Source organism: Zonotrichia leucophrys, chromosome 2 (genome assembly GCF_028769735.1).
Source record: "Zonotrichia leucophrys gambelii isolate GWCS_2022_RI chromosome 2, RI_Zleu_2.0, whole genome shotgun sequence".
NCBI classification, from domain to species: domain Eukaryota; kingdom Metazoa; phylum Chordata; class Aves; order Passeriformes; family Passerellidae; genus Zonotrichia; species Zonotrichia leucophrys.
The window spans coordinates 130,774,416-130,792,781 of NC_088171.1; the positions used below are offsets into that span (position 1 = coordinate 130,774,416).

General features: G+C 45.9%; 1 protein-coding gene across 1 annotated transcript; it reads right to left on the reverse strand.

Annotated features, from left to right (window-relative positions):
* Positions 1-2,466: 2,466 nt before the first annotated feature.
* Positions 2,467-18,323, reverse strand: ERICH5 (glutamate rich 5). The gene is made up of 6 exons (XM_064703213.1): positions 18,279-18,323; positions 9,650-9,826; positions 9,029-9,437; positions 4,843-5,262; positions 2,752-2,868; positions 2,467-2,652 (listed from the first exon to the last, which is right to left on the reverse strand). The coding sequence occupies exons 1-6, from the start codon at positions 18,321-18,323 to the stop codon at positions 2,597-2,599; spliced, it is 1,224 nt and encodes a 407-aa protein (XP_064559283.1). The 3' UTR covers positions 2,467-2,596.
* Positions 18,324-18,366: the final 43 nt, after the last annotated feature.

Consider the following 18,366-nt stretch of genomic DNA (forward strand, 5'->3'; position numbering starts at 1 on the left):
TACACAGTCGCAGTTCCTGTCACAGACATTAACATCACCTCTGTGAGTCACTGCTACAGTCTCTTCTCCTCACCCTGCTGCCTTTTCTCTTAACAACTTTTGAAATCACTACATCCTTCCAGTCAGATTTGGCACAGAGGCAGGCATTTCATGGATAGTAAATCCTAAGTAAGGACAAGAGACAAAGGGCACAAATTGAAGTGCCCTTTTAAATACAAGATTATTTTTTTTCTTTTACTGTAAGGACAGCTAAGTTATGGAAATAGGCAGCACACAATTGATGCAGTCTCCACCCCTGGGGATTCAAAACCCAGCAGGACAACCTGTTCCTGCTTGAGCAGGACTAGACAAGCTCCAGGGGTATTTTTCTACCTCAGCTATTCCATGACAAAGTATGGCTGGGGAACTGTGTCCAGTCCCTGAAGCTACTGTTGGCCATCAGCAGCTGAGAAGCTCTGGGGCTCACTCGATGGCTAAAAGGCAGTGCCCCAGGGGGTGACTGGCTGAAATCACAGTGTCTGGCCATCCCACCTCAAAGTACTCCTTCCCCAGCTAGGAGACTCAGCAAGGGTAGGGAACATGAGAATGTGGGACTTCCTCACACTGAGCTGTGGTGTTCCATGAGGGAGGGTAAGGAACACTGGAAAGGTGGGAAATTTTGCCTGGGAATGAAGATGACCAACGAAAGACATCCAACTGCAGTGATTCTCTGTGAATAAGGTTTTTAATAGAACATGAAAAAAGCCAAGTCCCTTTAATGGTTTCAAATTCAACACTTAGTATGTTACTGTTCCCTTGTTCTTAGGTGGACATCAGCTACCTTTAGAGCCCTATTTTTAATTTTTTTTTGAACTAGGATCAGCTTGTATCCTCTTAGTCATACCCTCCTAGAGACAAAGATGTGAATGTTTTTGATGTCTCTCAAAGTAAGAATTTTTCCATTCCCTTAAGCAGTCTTGCTTTCCTGCCCAGAATCTTGCTTTATTTCTCCAATATCCTTTCAAGATGGAAGAATTGCTCCCTTACACAACAGAACCCCAGGTTTAAATGATCAGTATTCCCTTCTTAGCATTGTTTGCTCCTCTTGCCTGCAGCTGTTCTCTGAGCTGGGTCAGTGCACTCCCATCATCTGAAATGCATTACCGACAGAGAAGTAGGGCTGCTCTTTCTGCTCCCTTACAAAACTGTTGGGGAGAATACTGTCAAAGCAGGCAAATGCAGGAAGAATTTCAATAAAGCATTAAATTTCATCACTGAGTGAAATTTCTAGTAATGTTCAAGACCAAGTTGGATGGAGCTCTGACCAACCTGATCTAATGGGTGGCATCCCTGCCTATGGCAGGAGGGCTGAAATGAGGTGATCTTTAAGGTCCATTCCAATCCAAGCCTTTCTATGATTCTCTAACTCTTCAGGAGCAGGAAGATGTTCTTTGAGGTTTCCTAGAACAAGTTAAGTGCTTTGCTGAATTCATAGCACAGAGAGATGATTCTTTGCAAAAGCATAGGAGCTTTTAACAAAGAATATAATTTCCTTTAGCCCTCTGGCAGGAGCATTAGCAGCAGTGCTACAGCTGGCTTGCCCTAAGGCTGTGACACATCCCAGCATTGGGAAGGAACCAAAGAGTGCTCACCCCAGGTGCAAGGGGCTCCTTTGGAAGTCATGAAAGACACTGGTGTAAGGTATCTGCCACCCTTTCTGCTGAAGCTGTTCTCCTCTGAATTACAGAAATACCTGCTAGCCCAGAGAGCATGACCAAGTACAACAGTGATTAGGGGGAAGGGGAGAAGGAGAAGGTGATTCCGACTATTGCATTAACATTTGCTGGGGGAAAGGGGGAGCATTGCCTGCTCATCCTTTTCCACATTCCAGCAATACCATAGGGTAACCTGTGGTGCTGGAATCACCATCCCTGGAGGTGTTCAAAAAACATGTGGATGCAGCACTTAGGCACAAGATTTAGTGATGGACCTGGTAGGGCTGAGTTAACAGATGGACTCAATGATCTTTTCCAACCTAAATTATTCTGTGATTCTAATTCTGCCTTCTGGGGCGTGTGAGCACCTTACATGATAGACTCACGTGTGAGGTTCTTAGTGAATGTGGAGGAAGAAGAAATAACTTTTGTAGCAAGACAGTGGTGACAGAATTTTGACCATAATCTCAAAGTCTGCCAGAGGGATAATCTTATCCCCTTTAATTTTTCTCTTCACTGATGTGACAGTTTTGCAGAGGAACTTTATTTGGCCTGTGGCTTTTCCTTCCCACCATGTGACAGAATATGCTGTGTAATGTGCTTTCATCACAGCACCTCACTGCTGATTTCAACTGATAAGGAGAACAAGGGGATCTAAAATGACTGGCACAGAATGGAAATCACAAAGAACCATTAAGGCTTAGCTTACAAAGACAAGCCTGCAAATAATAATAAGCAGAGTCATGACTTGAACAAAGGTTTTTTATTTTCCAAGACTGCATGTTACAGTCTATCATTCTTCCCAAAGTGGGTAAAGTTATCACTGATAAGGCTTGTGTATTATATAAAGATGACCCATGTAAAAAGCATGACTTCCAATTGGTTGCTTCCAAAAATGTCTTTTACTGTAAAGTATTTTTGATTCTCTTGTGTAAAAATGCAGAAAGCAGCTGTATGCCTACAGGGGAATAACAAGATATGCTCAATAAGGACAGGACAGTCTTTGCTGTCTCTTAAACAACAACCCATGTGGTCCTTCCCTCCTCTGTCAACATACCTATCTCTGTCGCTGCTGCACTATCCACAGCTTCTCCTGTTTCTTCTTCTTTTGTTTCAGGCCCTTCACTTACTGTCTCACTGAGCAGCTCAGTTTCCACCTGTTCTCCCGTCTCACCTGGGAAGGGTAACCATGGAGATCAAATTAGGATCCACTAAAAAAAGCACCAAGTGTCCCAGCTTCTTTCTGTAAACCTGATTTTGTTTTGTAAGCTCTCCAATGCACATTATCAACGTATCCCCTGAATGAACCCAGAGAGAACAAACAGGAAAACAAACACTTTTCATCATCCAGCTGAAATATGGTTGCCTTATGCTTATGAAGTACTCCTAATGCTTTCACAAAATCCCCTTGATGCTGTATCCAAAGGAAATAATGAGTATATTTCTGCTCAAATTGTTTTTTCCTGAATTTTATTTCATAGATGTGCAGTTTTATTTGCAATTGGAAAAAAAAAAAACAGAAATAGAAAACATGGTAACATGCAAGTCTGGCTGAAACCCTGCTTTCCCAGGGAAGCTGCTGCCTAACTCATTTCCTCCCATAGCTATGAAAGCATAAAGGGAAAGCAAAACAAATGCTAAGTATCATATGTACCATAGCATCAAAATAGAAAATCCCTTCTTCCACAGAAGAAAGGAAGAGAGTGCACATAAGTTAAGGCATTCCTTCTATCACAGAAATAATAGGAGCAAAACTCTTTTCCCCAAAAGCTTCATTCACTCGCCCTGCGCACATCACGTGGTGCTAGAGGCCCCACAACTCATCTTCAGACAGACAGACAGACAACTGTAAACATGTTTCTGCTGATGAGATGTGACAGCACAAGGTTCAGGGTGTGCTGCTCTGCCTCTGGCACTGCCCTCAGGCTTACAAATGGTGAATAATGAAATTGGAGATTGCAGCTGGGCAGGATGTGTCTTTAACAGGTGAGCAACCCGTCATTTGCTGCTTACATAAAACAAGACTTTATTCCAAAGGATAGATGATTATGTTGAAGACAAAATTCTTTCATGAAGAGACACAGGAGAGGACAAAGCAATCCAACAACCATGCTCAGCTACAAAGGATGTGCAAAGAATGAGATTCATAGAGCCAGTTCAGAGACAAGCAGCACAAAGCCACAGGAGTTGTGGCAGTGTGTGTAACTGGCTCTGGAATTCACACGGATCTGTCCTTCTGCACCTCACACTTCTGCAAGGCCAAAGTGGAGTGAGGATGTCTCCCTGCAGAGAAATACTCCTCATGTGCTTCACCTGCTGGTTCCCTGAAGAAGAACTACCCCAGGAATGCACCTGATTCCTTACTGAGATACTTTGTACCTTTTAGGAGAAATCTGATTCCTGCTGTGAAGTGTTCATCTTCGACAAGTGCAGTCCATGTCCTCTGGGCACTAGCCCAAGGAGGAGCATAGCCTGCAATTTCCAGGAAGGAGCACACCTCCTGCTAAAGGTCCCTCCACAGCACGTGGAAATCCCATCACCTCAGACACCACTGCTTCCTCACACAGCCTCTCTCCCTACCCAGTCATGTCCAAGCATTGGTGCAAAACCAGCCCGGTATCTCTGCACTGCTGCTTCTATTCTGCTTGTCTTGTAGCCAAGCTTCAAGGACACACTGGAGATGCCAAGTGTGCATCAAAGAGATGCTTTTTCTTCTACATCCAGCTTTATGTGTGCAGGGACAGTTGGCACATAATTAATAATTAGTAATTTATAATTTAATTTTTAGTACATGTGACTAAATAATTGAACCTTGGGCTGCGCAAATATTAAGGAATGTATCTGAGCTACCCAGAGATACAATGTTTTAAATGAAGGGTATGGTGGGACATTTTACCTGCTAAGAACAAAATGAACATTAAACTAAATAGAAGAGGTGGAACTGCTGATTAAATTTATTACAGCTTGGACTTGTAAATCCGAGGCTTCCCCAGCCACATTCTTCTATGCCTCCCATTGTACAGACTCCCTGGACCAAATTCTGACTCCAGAAGCTCATTTGAGGCTCTTAGTAAAGCCAAGAGGACCCACACAGAAGTCCCTGGAGGTAAATTTTGGTCTTCTGACTTTATGAAAGCACAAATATTACCCTCAGCGAGGTGCTCCTCTTCAGCAATATGTACTTTCTCGACGACTTCCACTAGAGAGCTGTCACTGCCCTCTGCCAGCCCACTGTCCTCTGCTGGTTCTGGCGATGGTGCCCCAGCATCTTCTCCTGGCGCTGGCGGTGAGGGGCCCCTGCTCTCCTCTCGCCACACGGAGGGCAGCTCGGAGCTCTCCTCCTCTCCTGCAGGCAGCGGCTCGGTGCCCTCTGGCTCCTCCCTTTTACTGACCGACCCCGTCTGTCCCTCCAGGTCCCGGAGCGCGGCTGAAGCCTCCTCTGCCGGCAGCTGCCGGCCCGGGCTGCTCCCCTCCGAGGCCAGGCTCGCCCGCTCTGCTGGCTCCAGCGGGGCTTGGCCAGCTGCAGCTCCATGGTCACCTGCAGTCACGGGGTTTGCACCTGAGGATGCTTTCAGTCACAGCGGGGCAAGGAAAGGAAAAAGAGGATTACAGATAATTGGTGAATGGGCACATAAACTGGATGACAACTAAACCCACAGTGAACCACACAAGCAATACCTGACAAAGAGCTTCCTCCTGGCTGGGGAAACACTCCCTCCCAGGTCTGTGCACATATCCAGTAGAGGATGGTGTGGCTCTTACAGTAAAAATAAGTTTTCATTTGATGCATGCAATACATTTTTACATGAAGAGAGCAGACTTGTTTGCATGTCAATGTTCAATTACATTTTCCCTTTTGAATCTGCAGCGTGGAGGTGCTTTGCTGGTGATGGGACACTGCAGGGAAGCACCTTTTCCTACCCCAAACCAAGTACAGCATCAATGTGGGGAGTGTGAGGGAGCTGCTGTCCTGGGCTGTGTGTGAGAAGTTCTGGTGGTACCTTCAGGTGGACTGAAAACAACCCCTGAGAACCCAGAGGATGAGCAGTGCTCACCTCATAAAACAAAAACCACTTTGTCTGTCTTTTTCAATACTAAACTACCATTCATACTATGTCTAGCAAAGAAAATCAGCAACAGGAAGCCTAAACAAATTAAAACTTCCACTTCTTTAATCTTTCATCAACTTATTGGCTAGCAAAGCAATGGAGTTTGACAGAAAAAAAATTATGAATAAAGAACTGACAAAATTACTTTGACAGGTATTTAAGGATAAAAGCTGAAGACTCAAAATGAGCTATACCTACCTATCAGACTGACTTACTAACATTCTAATGAAATTCAGTTTGACAGGATCTTGTACTTAACCTTTTCCTAAAGAATGTCAGGATGAAACCCCTGGTAATTCAAGCATGAAATCTGTTTATATAATAATTACAAAACTGGAAAAACTGTATTTTCTGAGAAAATTATGATTGCAGTGTCAATGCCAGTAAGCAGAACCATATGATACTGTTCACAGATGAACACATCTACACATGTTCATATAGATAGATGAACAGGAAAAAAAGTAGTACACCCTGCTCTTAAAATATCTGCTTGAATATTGCTGCCCTTAAAGTAAGTTTAGAGTTCTTTTGAGACATTCAAACAAAACAGCTCCCCAGCAAGAGTCACCTCATCAGCATGTGCCTACAGACCCAGGGAAGGATGGCTAAGCCAGAAGAAGAGCAAGAACTGAGAATCTGGACTGTTGAGACAGATAGAAGGCAATTTTGACTATGTGACAGATAAAATCTCATTTGTCCCAGGAACTGTCAAATCATCCAAGTTCCAAACAACCCCTCCAAACCCACAGTGGCATGGCAATTTATAATGCAACAGCAGGAGGCAAACTCAGCAATGGGTCTCTGACAACAGACCCCCCACCCAGGGCAAGACCCTGCCTCTGACAGCTGCCAGGGGCAGGGGCAGAGGGCCCCAGCCCACAGGGCTGAGTGTCAATCTGTCAGGGGAATTCCTCTGTCAACCTGTTCAAGCCCCTTTGCAACCTGTTTACACTCAGTCTCCACTATACCCAATGGGAATGAGGGCTGCAGCCCACTTACACCCCCTGTAAAACACATCTTGGCTGGTTTTAAGCCTGCTGCTGGTCATTTCATCAAGGGGCAGATCTTGCATTATGAGAAACAGCAAATATATTTCCTTGGTTGCTTTCTCTAGATCTCTATCACACCTTGTCTCCCAAGCACTCCTTTTCCTAAAATGAAGCTCAAGGTGAAACAGATACCAAATCAGAATAGTGAGTAAATGTTAAACTTAAGCTACTCTAAGCAGTGATTAAAAAAGTAATGTATGCTCAGAGACCAGAAATTTGATGTTTTCACATTTTTATTTTTCATCCCTTTAGACACTTTTCACACCTTCATCTTGCTCAGTGCCAGATGGAGAGAGGTCATTTAAAGCCTACAGATAGAAACAAATGAGCCATGAAAATTAGCATGTTATACAGAGTTTTAATTCATGTTAGCAGCAAAAGAAACAATTCAAATGTATTATTACTAAGAATCTCCTGCAGCTTCTATAAGCATCAGCCCTATAACTTCCAGCTAGCCCTCTCTACATCAAAATGTTTTATAAAAATTGGATTATGAAATACTGCCATGCAACACAAGATCTGCACTGCTGGAAACCCTGGAAGCATTCCTGCGCTCTCATCTGAAATGCAAAGAATTCCCTAATATGGAAAAATAAATCCTCTCACTAATCTGTTCAATAACTTTATCCCCAAGAAAAATGAATATCATGTGGCAGTCAGCATTCCTAGAATTTCTTCTAGTTTTGTTTTATGTTAAAATTTAAATTTTTTTATTTTTCCTGCTGTAGACTCTTTTAGCTGGAAAAACAAAGAAAAACACAGTGAATGTATGTGAGCCATGGCTACAGTATTTTCTCTTTGCCTTCTTTCCTTTTGGAAAAGCCTCAAAGTTTTATGAGTTACACATCACTGGAAGAAAATGAAATGCAGTTGCCCTTATTAACTTATTTAGAGAAGTTTTTTTCAAATGATCTTTTCTTATTAAATTGTTAACATATCTGGTTAGTAATTGCCAAATTAATGCAGATCTTTCAGCTGTAATTACAAACTGCATTTCGTCCTTGCTGTGACATTAGTGTATGTATTAAGAACATTTCATGACCCATCCTGCCATGAACATGCTTTTATACAGAATAATTAAAATACTCAGAATAAATTACTTCTGCTGTTACTTTGATCCCTTCAGTGCTCCTTTGCAGGTATCATTTAGTGGAGGATGGAAAGGCAGAGGAATTGGTACATTGACAGGTGATGGAGACAGCAGGTACAGCATAAAGAGGTTTCTCCTGATGCTTTCAGCAGATCTGTGCTGGCTCTGTGGGGGCACAGACAATGCTCAGCCCACAACCTGCTCTCCTCTCTGCAGTTATAAGCCACAGCACCACAAGACAACACAAAGAATACAAACCAATACAAAAACCATGGATGCTGCAGGCACAGTAACACCAACAGATCATAACTCAAGAATACAGGAAAGAAATGCAGTAAAATGAAATGCAAACAACTTTTTTGGGTCTGCCTTCGAGTTGTATCTTTCTGGAGAGGACAATTCCTGTAACTGCAGCATTCAGGTTCTTACAGAAGTGTTTCCAAACCTTCCTTGAAGCAAAGAGCTAAATATGATGAACATGGAAACAAAGTTTTGTTTTAGTTTTACTGAATAGCAAGGATATTCTTATGGAACATCCTGCAAATATACCTTGCTCACAAAATTAGCCTGCTGTGACTTGAGCCAACTAAAGCCACATGAACATTGCCGATGCTGCACACTATGTCGGGGTGGATTTTGTAAGAAAAAGGAAGGACAGCGGGGTCAAATATTACTAGTTCATTATTCTTTTAAAGAAGGAAAGAAAGGGCACTAGACTGGCAAGGAACTACACAAAAAGACCAACAGCAGGACGTATCTGGAAATTAGACAAACAAAACACTCCGCGGAGCGGAGTGGAAGTGACTTGGGCATTCATTCACAAGAAACACCAGTTTCGAAGCCATCACTCACGGGGCGCAGCTCCCTCCTCGGCGCGGGCAGAATGAAAAGCCGAGGCAAGCCCGACGGCTCCTGGCCCCCCTTCTGGGGTTTCTGTGGGACGCGCACCCGCGGCGCCTTCCCCGCGACGGGACGGGACGGGATGGGACGGGATGAGACAGATCGGGACCACCTGAGCGCAGCGCGGCCCCGCATCCCCCAAGAGCTCTGCGGGTTCCCCCCGCCCGGCTCCCCCGCCCCGCTCACCCGGCAGCGGCGGCGGCTCCTGGGGGCGGCTGCGGGCGCTGCTGGAGCAGCCCATGGTGGGGCCGGCGGGCTCTGCAGCCGCTCCCGACGGCCGCCTCGGCTCGGCTCGCCTCGGCGGGGCTCGGCTCGGCTCGCCTCGGAGCGCGGCTGGCGCGGCCCCGGGCAGCACGGACCTGCGGAGCCGGGGGGCGGCCCCGACGCTGGAGCCTCCCCCGGCGCTGAGGCCTGGCCGGCTGCCCCGGGGCGGATTCCTGCGCTGTGCCAGGGTGCCACAAGGTGTGAGTGGCAGCCGGAGGGAAGGGACTGCAGGGCCGTGTGCCCCGGAGCTTAACCCTGAGGGTGTGCCCGTAAACCTCGCTAGCAAGCTTCGAGCCCGATAGCACCCGAGGAGAGGAGACCCGCAGCCCGGCTAGGAGGGTGCAGGTCTGGGCAGCCGTATCACACGGACTCGGAGGCCACGCCGATGTTCGGCGGTCCGTGAATGCGGCTGAGCTTGTGAACCTGAGAGGGTGGGGTGTCTGTAGGGAACCCCAGACCGGACCCGGGGAGGGAGCAGCAGGGCTGGGTTATCTGCACTGACTGTATGTGGTTTGGGCATCCCGGGAGTAGCCTCGTACACACACACAGGAGCCGCAGCCCCGCCGCCAGCCCTCCCTGCACACAGCAACTGCTGCGGGATGCACCCGTGGGACTGAGAGGGACAGACAGACAGACCCCTGGGTCTGAGGCAAAAAGGAATCCCTGGTTTGCAGAGTCCTCTGGGTTCAGCGACCACCCTGCAACATCCTTACCATCAGCCTGAAAGGCAAAAAAAAAAGATAATATTTTTATATTTGCTTATAGGTGAATTGACAGATGTCCAGGAATGACCTAAAAACCTCCCAGAGTGTAAGAATGAGGAATCTTTGCCACACATTTGCTTGCATGAGCAGATAATGTATGTATTGCACCCAAGACATAATTTAATTATGTCAAATTTAGACTAGCCATGTGTTCTTCTAAATGAACTTTTTTTATCCACCCATAAATTTATTCAGACAAATCACATTGTATTTGGACATTTTTCCAGGGTTTGTGATGTTCCACAGCCAAGGTATAGCAGTAGCAATAACTCCAATAATTTCTGCAATAGTTTCTGCTTCCTCAGTTTGAATTAATTTTCAGGATGCTTTTAGAAAACAACAGGAAAAAAATCCATTGTAGGCTCCATAGATTTCTAGGTAGCTATATATGAGATTACTATGAGACACTAGACACTGAAATGCTGATAACTTTATGATTAGCAAAATGTTGCTCTGTGACAACAAAAGCAGAAGTGCAAAAAGAGGCTTAGCAACTTAAAAATTAATTTCAGAAATATTTAACATTCATGCTGTTGGTGTGAAATCCTTACTGCTGTGGTGGGAGCGAGCTCAGTTCCCTGCACAGCACCTGGGGATTTCCTGTACAGCACAGATGGAGACACCCAGGCATCCCACTGCTCTGCTGCCACAGGTAGGAAACAAAAGTGCCTGGGACTCCGAAGCTGAGGAAGCCTGACATGCCAGGAAACATACGTGATATCCCACCTTTCTTCTGTGATCTTTCAAAGAACAAACTAAGGAGGACAGACCACCGGGACAGGCTCATCAAACACTGGGCGCTGAGGGAAATAAGAAAGGGAAGTTTACATTCAGTTCATTCTCTTGCCTGCAGAGCTTTGTACCTGCTTCCCTGCCTGTCCTAAGCAAAGGGTGAGCTGTGCAGAGTGCACCTCCCATCCAGCTGACTGATGCAGCAGAGAAAGGAACTCAGGGTTTGCAAGGCCAGAGAGAGGAGCACAGGGCAGTGTGTGCTGGCAGCAAGGCTCACCTCTGTACTTCATGTTCTTTAAACAGGCCTTGGGTAGGATACAGAAATAGAAATGAGAGCCCAAGGACATTTTGGCAGGTGACTCCCACAAACACTAATTAACAATGTCATGGTCTTCCCTCTTCCTGTGTTGAATCTTTTGGGCAGGAAGGCTGCGCATAACAGAGCCAGTGCTGGAGCTGGGCACGGCAGGGCCACGCCGGGACAGGGCTGCACCTCAGAGTTTCAGCCGGATCACACGGCCAGGCCAGGCTTGGCCAACGTGTGCCCTCTGCAGAGCACAGACATATCCCCCCACAGACACGCTGCCTCTCTGCCACCCTCCTGCCTTCTGGGAGCACGGGATTGCACAGACCTTCTACGGAGTACCAAAGAAATTAAAGTGACACTGTGGCTGCAGAATGATGTTGGCAGATGAAAATCCTTGGTAGGTTTTCCATCTCATCTCTTCCCCTTGGCAGGGCACCTCTCCACAGACTCTCTGTCTCTAATCCAAACCACCCAGAGACTAATCCAAACTCTAATCCAAACTGCCCCAGCTGAAGGCAGTACCAAAGTAGCTAAGTAGCTAAAAAAGTAGCTAAAAAAACCCCCAAACCTTTAAGAGCAAATAAATGAAACAATTATATTAAGCTAGTTATTTTACTCAGGAATACAAATTTGGAAATTAAAATTAAATGTAAACTATGAGTATTTAGGGATAGCTGTACATCCAGAGGTAAAGCAACAAATACCTATGACCTCTTATATACAATCAGCAATACACTTCCAAAAGCAAACTTCATGAAGATTTCTCTAAGGCCCTGATGACTTTTATGTTCTCCAGGCCAGTACTACATGACCAAACTTGTTCCACTCATTCCAGAGCTCACTGGCTGTTAAGATTTTTGAATATTTTAGATATTATTCCTACTGCAGCAATTAAATTTATATTTATTTTCTGATAGTCCCAAATCTTGTTATTTTCCAAATACAGTGATTTTTCAAGACATTATGTTATTCAAAGTTTTCTTTTTGATGACTTCTTTTCTCAGCTCTTTGGGTACAGGACGACCAGTACCTAAACAAGTAATAAAATATTCTAAATTGTTTATTGTGTCAAGTAATCCAGGCCAAAAGTTTCACTGTTTCAAATATTTGTAGGTCCATTGAAGGCTGTTCTGTGATGCTGAATTATGAACTGCAGAGCTGCCTTCTGAAACAGCTATTTTTGTTTTGCCTGGGATAGCGATGACCTCGAAACTTAGCTCCTAGTACATGCCTTGTAATTTTCTGGAAAGGGGTCAATCTGAAGATTTTCTCATCAAACTAATTACTGTCTTTAGAAATCTGCACCTGTAGATTTCTGCACAATTTGACCCTTAGAAAATGCAGTTTCTCATTGTACTGGCACTGGATTTAAGCTGGCTACACATAGAGGTATAAAAATGCATGTATTTATACATGTATATATTTATGTACGTGCACACACACACATACTTAACATGCTTTTATTGGCTGAAAATCTATCCAGGTCTGCAGATATCCAGGTATTTGCAGCAGACAGTATTTAACCTCAAGGTTGTCCCTGTTCCCTAATGAGATAGCCTTTCTCCACTTGACCCATTTTCCTCCACAACTCCTTCCTTCCTTCCTTCCTTCCTTCCTTCCTTCCTTCCTTCCTTCCTTCCTTCCTTCCTTCCTTCCTTCCTTCCTTCCTTCCTTCCTTCCTTCCTTCCTTCCTCCTTCCTTCCTTCCTTCCTTCCTTCCTTCCTTCCTTCCTTCCTTCCTTCCTTCTCTTCCTTCCTTCCTTCCTTCCTTCCTTCCTTCCTTCCTTCTCCTTCCTTCCTTCCTTCCTTCCTTTTCCTTCCTTCCTTCCTTCCTTCCTTCCTTCCTTCCTTCCTTCCTTCCTTCCTTCCTTCCTTCCTTCCTTCCTTCCTTCCTTCCTTCCTTCCTTCCTTCCTTCCTTCCTTCCTTCCTTCCTTCCTTCCTTCCTTCCTCCTCCTCCTCCCTCCCCCCTTCCCTCCCTCCCTCCCTCCCTCCCTCCCTCCTTCCTTTCTCTTTCCTTTCCTTCTCCTTCCCTTCCCTTCCCTTCCCTTCCCTTCCCTTCCCTTCCCTTCCCTTCCCTTCCTTCCCTTCCCTTCCCTTCCCTTCCCTTCCCTTCCCTTCCCTTCCCTTCCCTTCCCTTCCCTTCCCTTCCCTTCCCTTCCCTTCCCTTCCCTTCCCTTCCCTTCCCTTCCCTTCCCTTCCCTTCCCTTCCCTTCCCTTCCCTTCCCTTCCCTTCCCTTCCCTTCCCTTCCCTTCCCTTCCCTTCCTCATGATAAAGCTGCTTCAAGGGTGGCTGAAGAAAGGTTTTAATTCAGATCTAGTGGACCTGTGCCTTACTGTGATTCTAAATTCCCAGTAATCTGAAACAGAGAGCTGAATTCGTCTGCCTGACAATACAGGGGTAGTTCAGTGCATGGCCCTGTGAAAATCAGATGAACATGTTTGCATTTGCTGTAAATGCAATGATTATCAGAGAACACAATCTGTCACTTTTAATAGCTCTGATGTGCAAAACTAGAAAATAATGGCTGCAGGTGTTCACACAGCATTGTTGTGTAGTTGTGCAGAGACTTGACCAGACTATAAATCAAAGCAGGACTGTATTTTTTGCATATTTTCATCCTTGCCTACACACTGCTCTACACATTGCCTACTGACACTCGGGGGAAGGAGCTAAGCAGGGGTACAGCTTCAGGTGTTCCTCTGCATCCCTGGCTGCCAGAGTGATCCTCACTTTCTCTGAGGATCAGCAGCGCTGCCACTTCAGCTTTATAAAGACCTCAGAAGTTCAGAGAATTTAACAGAATGTTCCATCCCAGACTGTACCAGAAGGTGCCCATGTACTGCTCATTTTCCAGACTTCAGAATGATTTTTTCTCATTCTTCTCTTTCTCTTCTTTCTACCCTTTTCTCTCAGTTAACTATACACTGTCTACAAGAGCATACATAATTAGCACACAAATCTGTTTTCTTAGTACCTCATTTTACTGTTCATTGAATTTTCCAGTGAGTAGTGAGAAAAGCTGATGATATTATTACCACAGCATTTGTGGGGGCAGTGCTTGGGGTTCTATAACACAGAGAAACAGCTTTGGGATTTCTCTGCAGAAAGGCATGCTGCCTGGATGAACCCACATAAGCACTAGGTCCAGTGCTGATTCCTTGCAGCCAAACTGTGGCAAGAGACCCCATGGGTGACACTGGCCAGCTCCATGAGCTTGCTTATCTGTCCCCAGGTGTGTGTGTCCCTGCCACCATGGCTTGTTTGCTGATGCACTGGCATTAGTGTCAGTGCTGCTGCAGGAGATTGCCTTGATGCTTTAGGATTTTAGCTTTTATGCTTTTCATATATTTGTAATCCTGCAATTCTTTAGTGTATAACTTTAAACTCCATATAGAGTGTCAGCTACTGTCTTCCCCATTTTGGTCAGACAAAACAATTCCTCTCTAGGCCTGGGAATCAAGGACACCTTTCTGTCTCAGGCCCCAAGAAATGTAAAACAAAAGTGAGTTGGGAGGGGAGCAAACGTGGAGTAAATGACTTTATTATCTGAAGCTGCAATTGGCAGATGAACCCTCAATATGCAAATGGATCAAACTGATAAAAGTATGAAAACCCATGACAAGTCATTCATTTTTTTGGGTGTAGCCTCTTGGCAGACTTTGTCTGCCTGAAGCATACCTGAAGGCCCTAAATAATAATAAATATAACCACTTTTAATACTCTTAATTTTGTCTGGCCTTTGTTTTTAATTATTCCCAACAAGGCATCACCCTGACTTCCCTTTTTAGATACACTGAATTGGTTTCATTCACCTAAAATGAAGTTGGTTTCTAATTTTTGGGATAGGTCAGTGTTCCACCACTGACTTTTCTCGTAGTGCTCTCACTCTTCTACCTCTTCGTACCTCTAGCTGGTGCTTTCTTACACAACCTTGTTAGCATTTTAGTGGGGAAAAGTGGTGAAAGAACTTCAAGACTACTCCTCTCTGGATTAAGTTCTCCCTCTATGTTGGAAACCCTGCTCCTACCCTCTCACCAGGTAAGAACAGTCAGGCCGGGGTGAGGAGTGGTCCTGCTTTCCCCAAGTAGTCTGCATTCCCTGCATGCTCATGTCCCCTGCCAAACTGAGCCCCAGAGCCCCACCTGGCTCAGCCCCAGAAGGAGCTGACCTCCCTGGATGAGCTTGGTGGGGCAGGCAGGGCGGCTGGATGAGACCACAGTGCCTGCTGCTGGTGCTGGGAGAGTGACACTGCTTTTCCTGAGCTGCTCCCTGGGTCACTCCATCTTGAGATTTGTTTGTTGTCTGCTGCTTCCCTGCCTTTCTTCTATTTCTGCTGTATCACAGCCCCGTTGTGGAGGGGAGCTCAAGATCCCTCATGGTGTTGAGGGTGCCTGGGTGCCAAACTCCCCCTGATGTGCCTTCCCCCATTCCTTAATCCTCAAACAGCTGCTGTCAAGGCCCATGCACTCCCAGCTGCAATATGCCAGCATTAGACAGTGGCTGTGTAATATTATTTAAGGAATTTTAGTGGGGCCAAAGCCTTTTCTTTCTTCTAGTGTAATTTTCATCTGATTTGGACTGGCCCTTTGTCTTTACAAATGACATTTTATGGACCACAGACCCCAGGAAAGGCCTTCACAGAAGGGAGATCTGGGGGCTGAGAGAGACAATAGTGCCCATTTCTGCACGTATTCCCACCACCCCCAGCCCAATCCTTATTCCACCTAGATTTAGGGCAGAATTTGGGGTCTAATGACAAAAGTGTCTATCAGAATGTTCCTTTGGAAATGCGGAGATTTTTTAAAAGCACATTACTAGAAAGAAGCAGTGATATAAACAGCTAAAGTCGCTCTCTTCTAACGTGAGCGGAGGCTGCAAGGGTATCCTTGGAAACAGCTCCCCCTCCCGGAGCCACGCGCGGCTCCCGCATCTTGCAAGGCGACGTAAAACCTGGAATAGCCCAAAGAAATGGCACCGAGGACTTCAGGAGGCCCACTGAGCTTTATATTCCCTTGCCTGGAATTTCAACAAGGATGAAAGATGAATGTTTCACCAGACCATAACCAACCGAGTAAAAGTACAAAGAGTTAAGAGCAAAGTCACAGTTTGATGGGGAATAACAGCAATGCACCTGATGGCCGGGACAAGGGCAAAAAGTGGAACAGGAATAGAAAGAGACATAGAATGGAGTTTACTTTTCAGTTGCCAAAGAAAAGTTTGGAGTATACTTCAAAATTTTTTGAATCATACTCTGTAAAGGGATAGAAATGTGTTTTTTCTTCAATAAAAGATACTGGACTATAGAGACACAACAAAATGTAACATGTTTGTATTATTATTTATATACTACATGTATAATTTATGTGCTTAACACAGACATTACTCCCAGAGAACTTTACCTTTAGAGATGGACAAATGTCAGAGTTTCACTTGTGATATTTCAGCTCCATTTAAGTTTGGTAACATTTTTTCCAACATACCTTTGTCTCAGTGTTACTTTAGAACTTAATTTAGATTCTTAAACTGATCTGTCAAAACCCAAGGTTGTTACCCAGAAAAAAATGATTAGGGTGATGATTTGCATTTTGACCAAAGGCTGCCTGTCACTGAGAAGGATATCCTGTTGGAAATATTTTAGTTAGGTCTGTGATCATACATCAGAAAAAGTTACCATGGAGGTAGCCATACCAGGAAAAGGGCATATAATACATTGCTATAAATTATTTCCCTTATTTGAAATAATACCTGTTAATAAAAGCATACTAGAATAACTGAATGCAACATGTTTTGTTTTGGCTTTTTAGTTTGTTGCTCCATATTCCATATTGATAAATGTGTCACACTTCCTAAGGCCAACAAGCCCACCACTTTGCCGTGCTTGTGCTAACCTGGGCGAGTCTAGCAAAACTCCTATGCTAGTTCTGTAATTTTATAAGAAATGTACACACTGTGATGCCTTTCTGGGGCAGTGTCTTAAGAGCATCAAGTCACACCAGCAGCAAACCTGGTGTCCTGTCCTCAGGCTGGATCCCTGAGCATCCTCTAGGGGATGTCACAAGCAAGCCCCGCAGCTCACACCCAGAGCATCCACACTGCTCATCCCTGCAGGCGCCAGCTGAGCTGCTGCTGCTCTCTCTCCGCCCTGTGCCAGCCTGGCCTGCTTGTTCTAGGATGGACAGCACTGTGGGATTGAGAATAAATGTCCTCGGCCTGGAAATGGCAGCCTCATGTCGCGGCCCTGGTCCTAGACATTGCAGTGTGTGTGTGCTCAGTGAAATAATTTTCAAGCTGCTGGTTTCCAGAGTGCATGGAGGACAGGAGGAAGTTTCCCTGCACTGTCACTCTGGCACAGCCAGGGACTGAGCTGCTTGGGGATGGGCTAAGGACACTGCACAGACACTGCACAGCTGGTGGGAGTGCAGAGCCATGGCCCCAGCAAACCCGGAAGCTGCACTGAGGGCACCCAGAGCTGAACCTCTAACATAGGCAGAGTCGGGCCCAAGTCTATTCCCAGGCTCAGTGGCTGGTTTCATGAAAGAAACCTGTCTGTGGGCTTGGGCTCGGGCTCATCCTGGAGCTGTGTCCCATTGGGACAGGCCTGTCATGCAGGACTGGGGCCTGACAGGGGCTGTCATGCAGGGCAGAGGGCAGGCGCTGCTGCTTCAGCGAGGCAGTGCGGACAGCAGGGACGCGGGGCAGACCACCACATGTCCCCTGTGCTGGTACTTTGCATTGCCCAAGAGATTTACCTTCTCCATCCCACCATTTCCCCTGTCAGCCCTGTGTCAGAAGTGACAGTCCCAGGGACACTGTTCTGGTGACATCCCAGCTGAGTACCATGCTCAGCTCTGGGGTCCCCAGCACAGGAAGGACATTGACCTGTCAGACCGAGTCCACAGGAAGCCACCAAGATGATTAGAGGTGTGGAGCTATGAGGAAAGGCTGAGAGAGTTGGCATTGCTCAGTCTGGGAAAGAAAAGGCTTTGGGATGATCTGATTGTGGCCTTTAGGATAACCTGATTGTGGCCTTTCAGGACCTGAAGGGAGCCCACAGGAAAGATGGATTTTTTTTGCAAGAGCATGTACTGCTAGTGACAAGAGAAAGGGGAATGGCTTTAAACAGAGAGAGTAGTTTTACATTAGATATTGGGAAGAAGCCCTTTACTGTGAGGGTGGCGAAGACACTGGTATGGACACAGCCCGACCCTGTGAGGTATTCAAGGCCAGGTGGCATGGGGCTCTGAGCAAGCTGGTTTAGCAGAAAATGGCATGGCAGCGGGACTGGAACTAGGTCAGCTTCAAGGTCCCTAGCAATCCAGGCCATTCCGTGATTCCATGATGGAAGGCTCTGGCCGCTACGGCTCTTACCGCATCAGCTCCTGAAGCCTCCCGCGAGGCTGTGATGCGTAACATGCGTTAATGCCCCTCTGCGGAACGAGGGAAGTGGTATGCATGG

What these genes read in the sequence shown, in the direction of transcription:
- ERICH5 (XM_064703213.1), bottom strand. Translation starts at nt 18,323, where the DNA reads ATGTTACGCATCACAGCCTCGCGGGAGGCTTCAGGAGCTGATGCG. An exon ending in AGGCTTCAGGAGCTGATGCG is followed by an intron (nt 9,827 to 18,278) that starts GTAAGAGCCGTA and finishes TTTGCCTTTCAG; the next exon opens with GCTGATGGTAAGGATGTTGC. An exon ending in CGGGGCTGCGGCTCCTGTGT is followed by an intron (nt 9,438 to 9,649) that starts GTGTGTACGAGG and finishes GCACCCTCCTAG; the next exon opens with CCGGGCTGCGGGTCTCCTCT.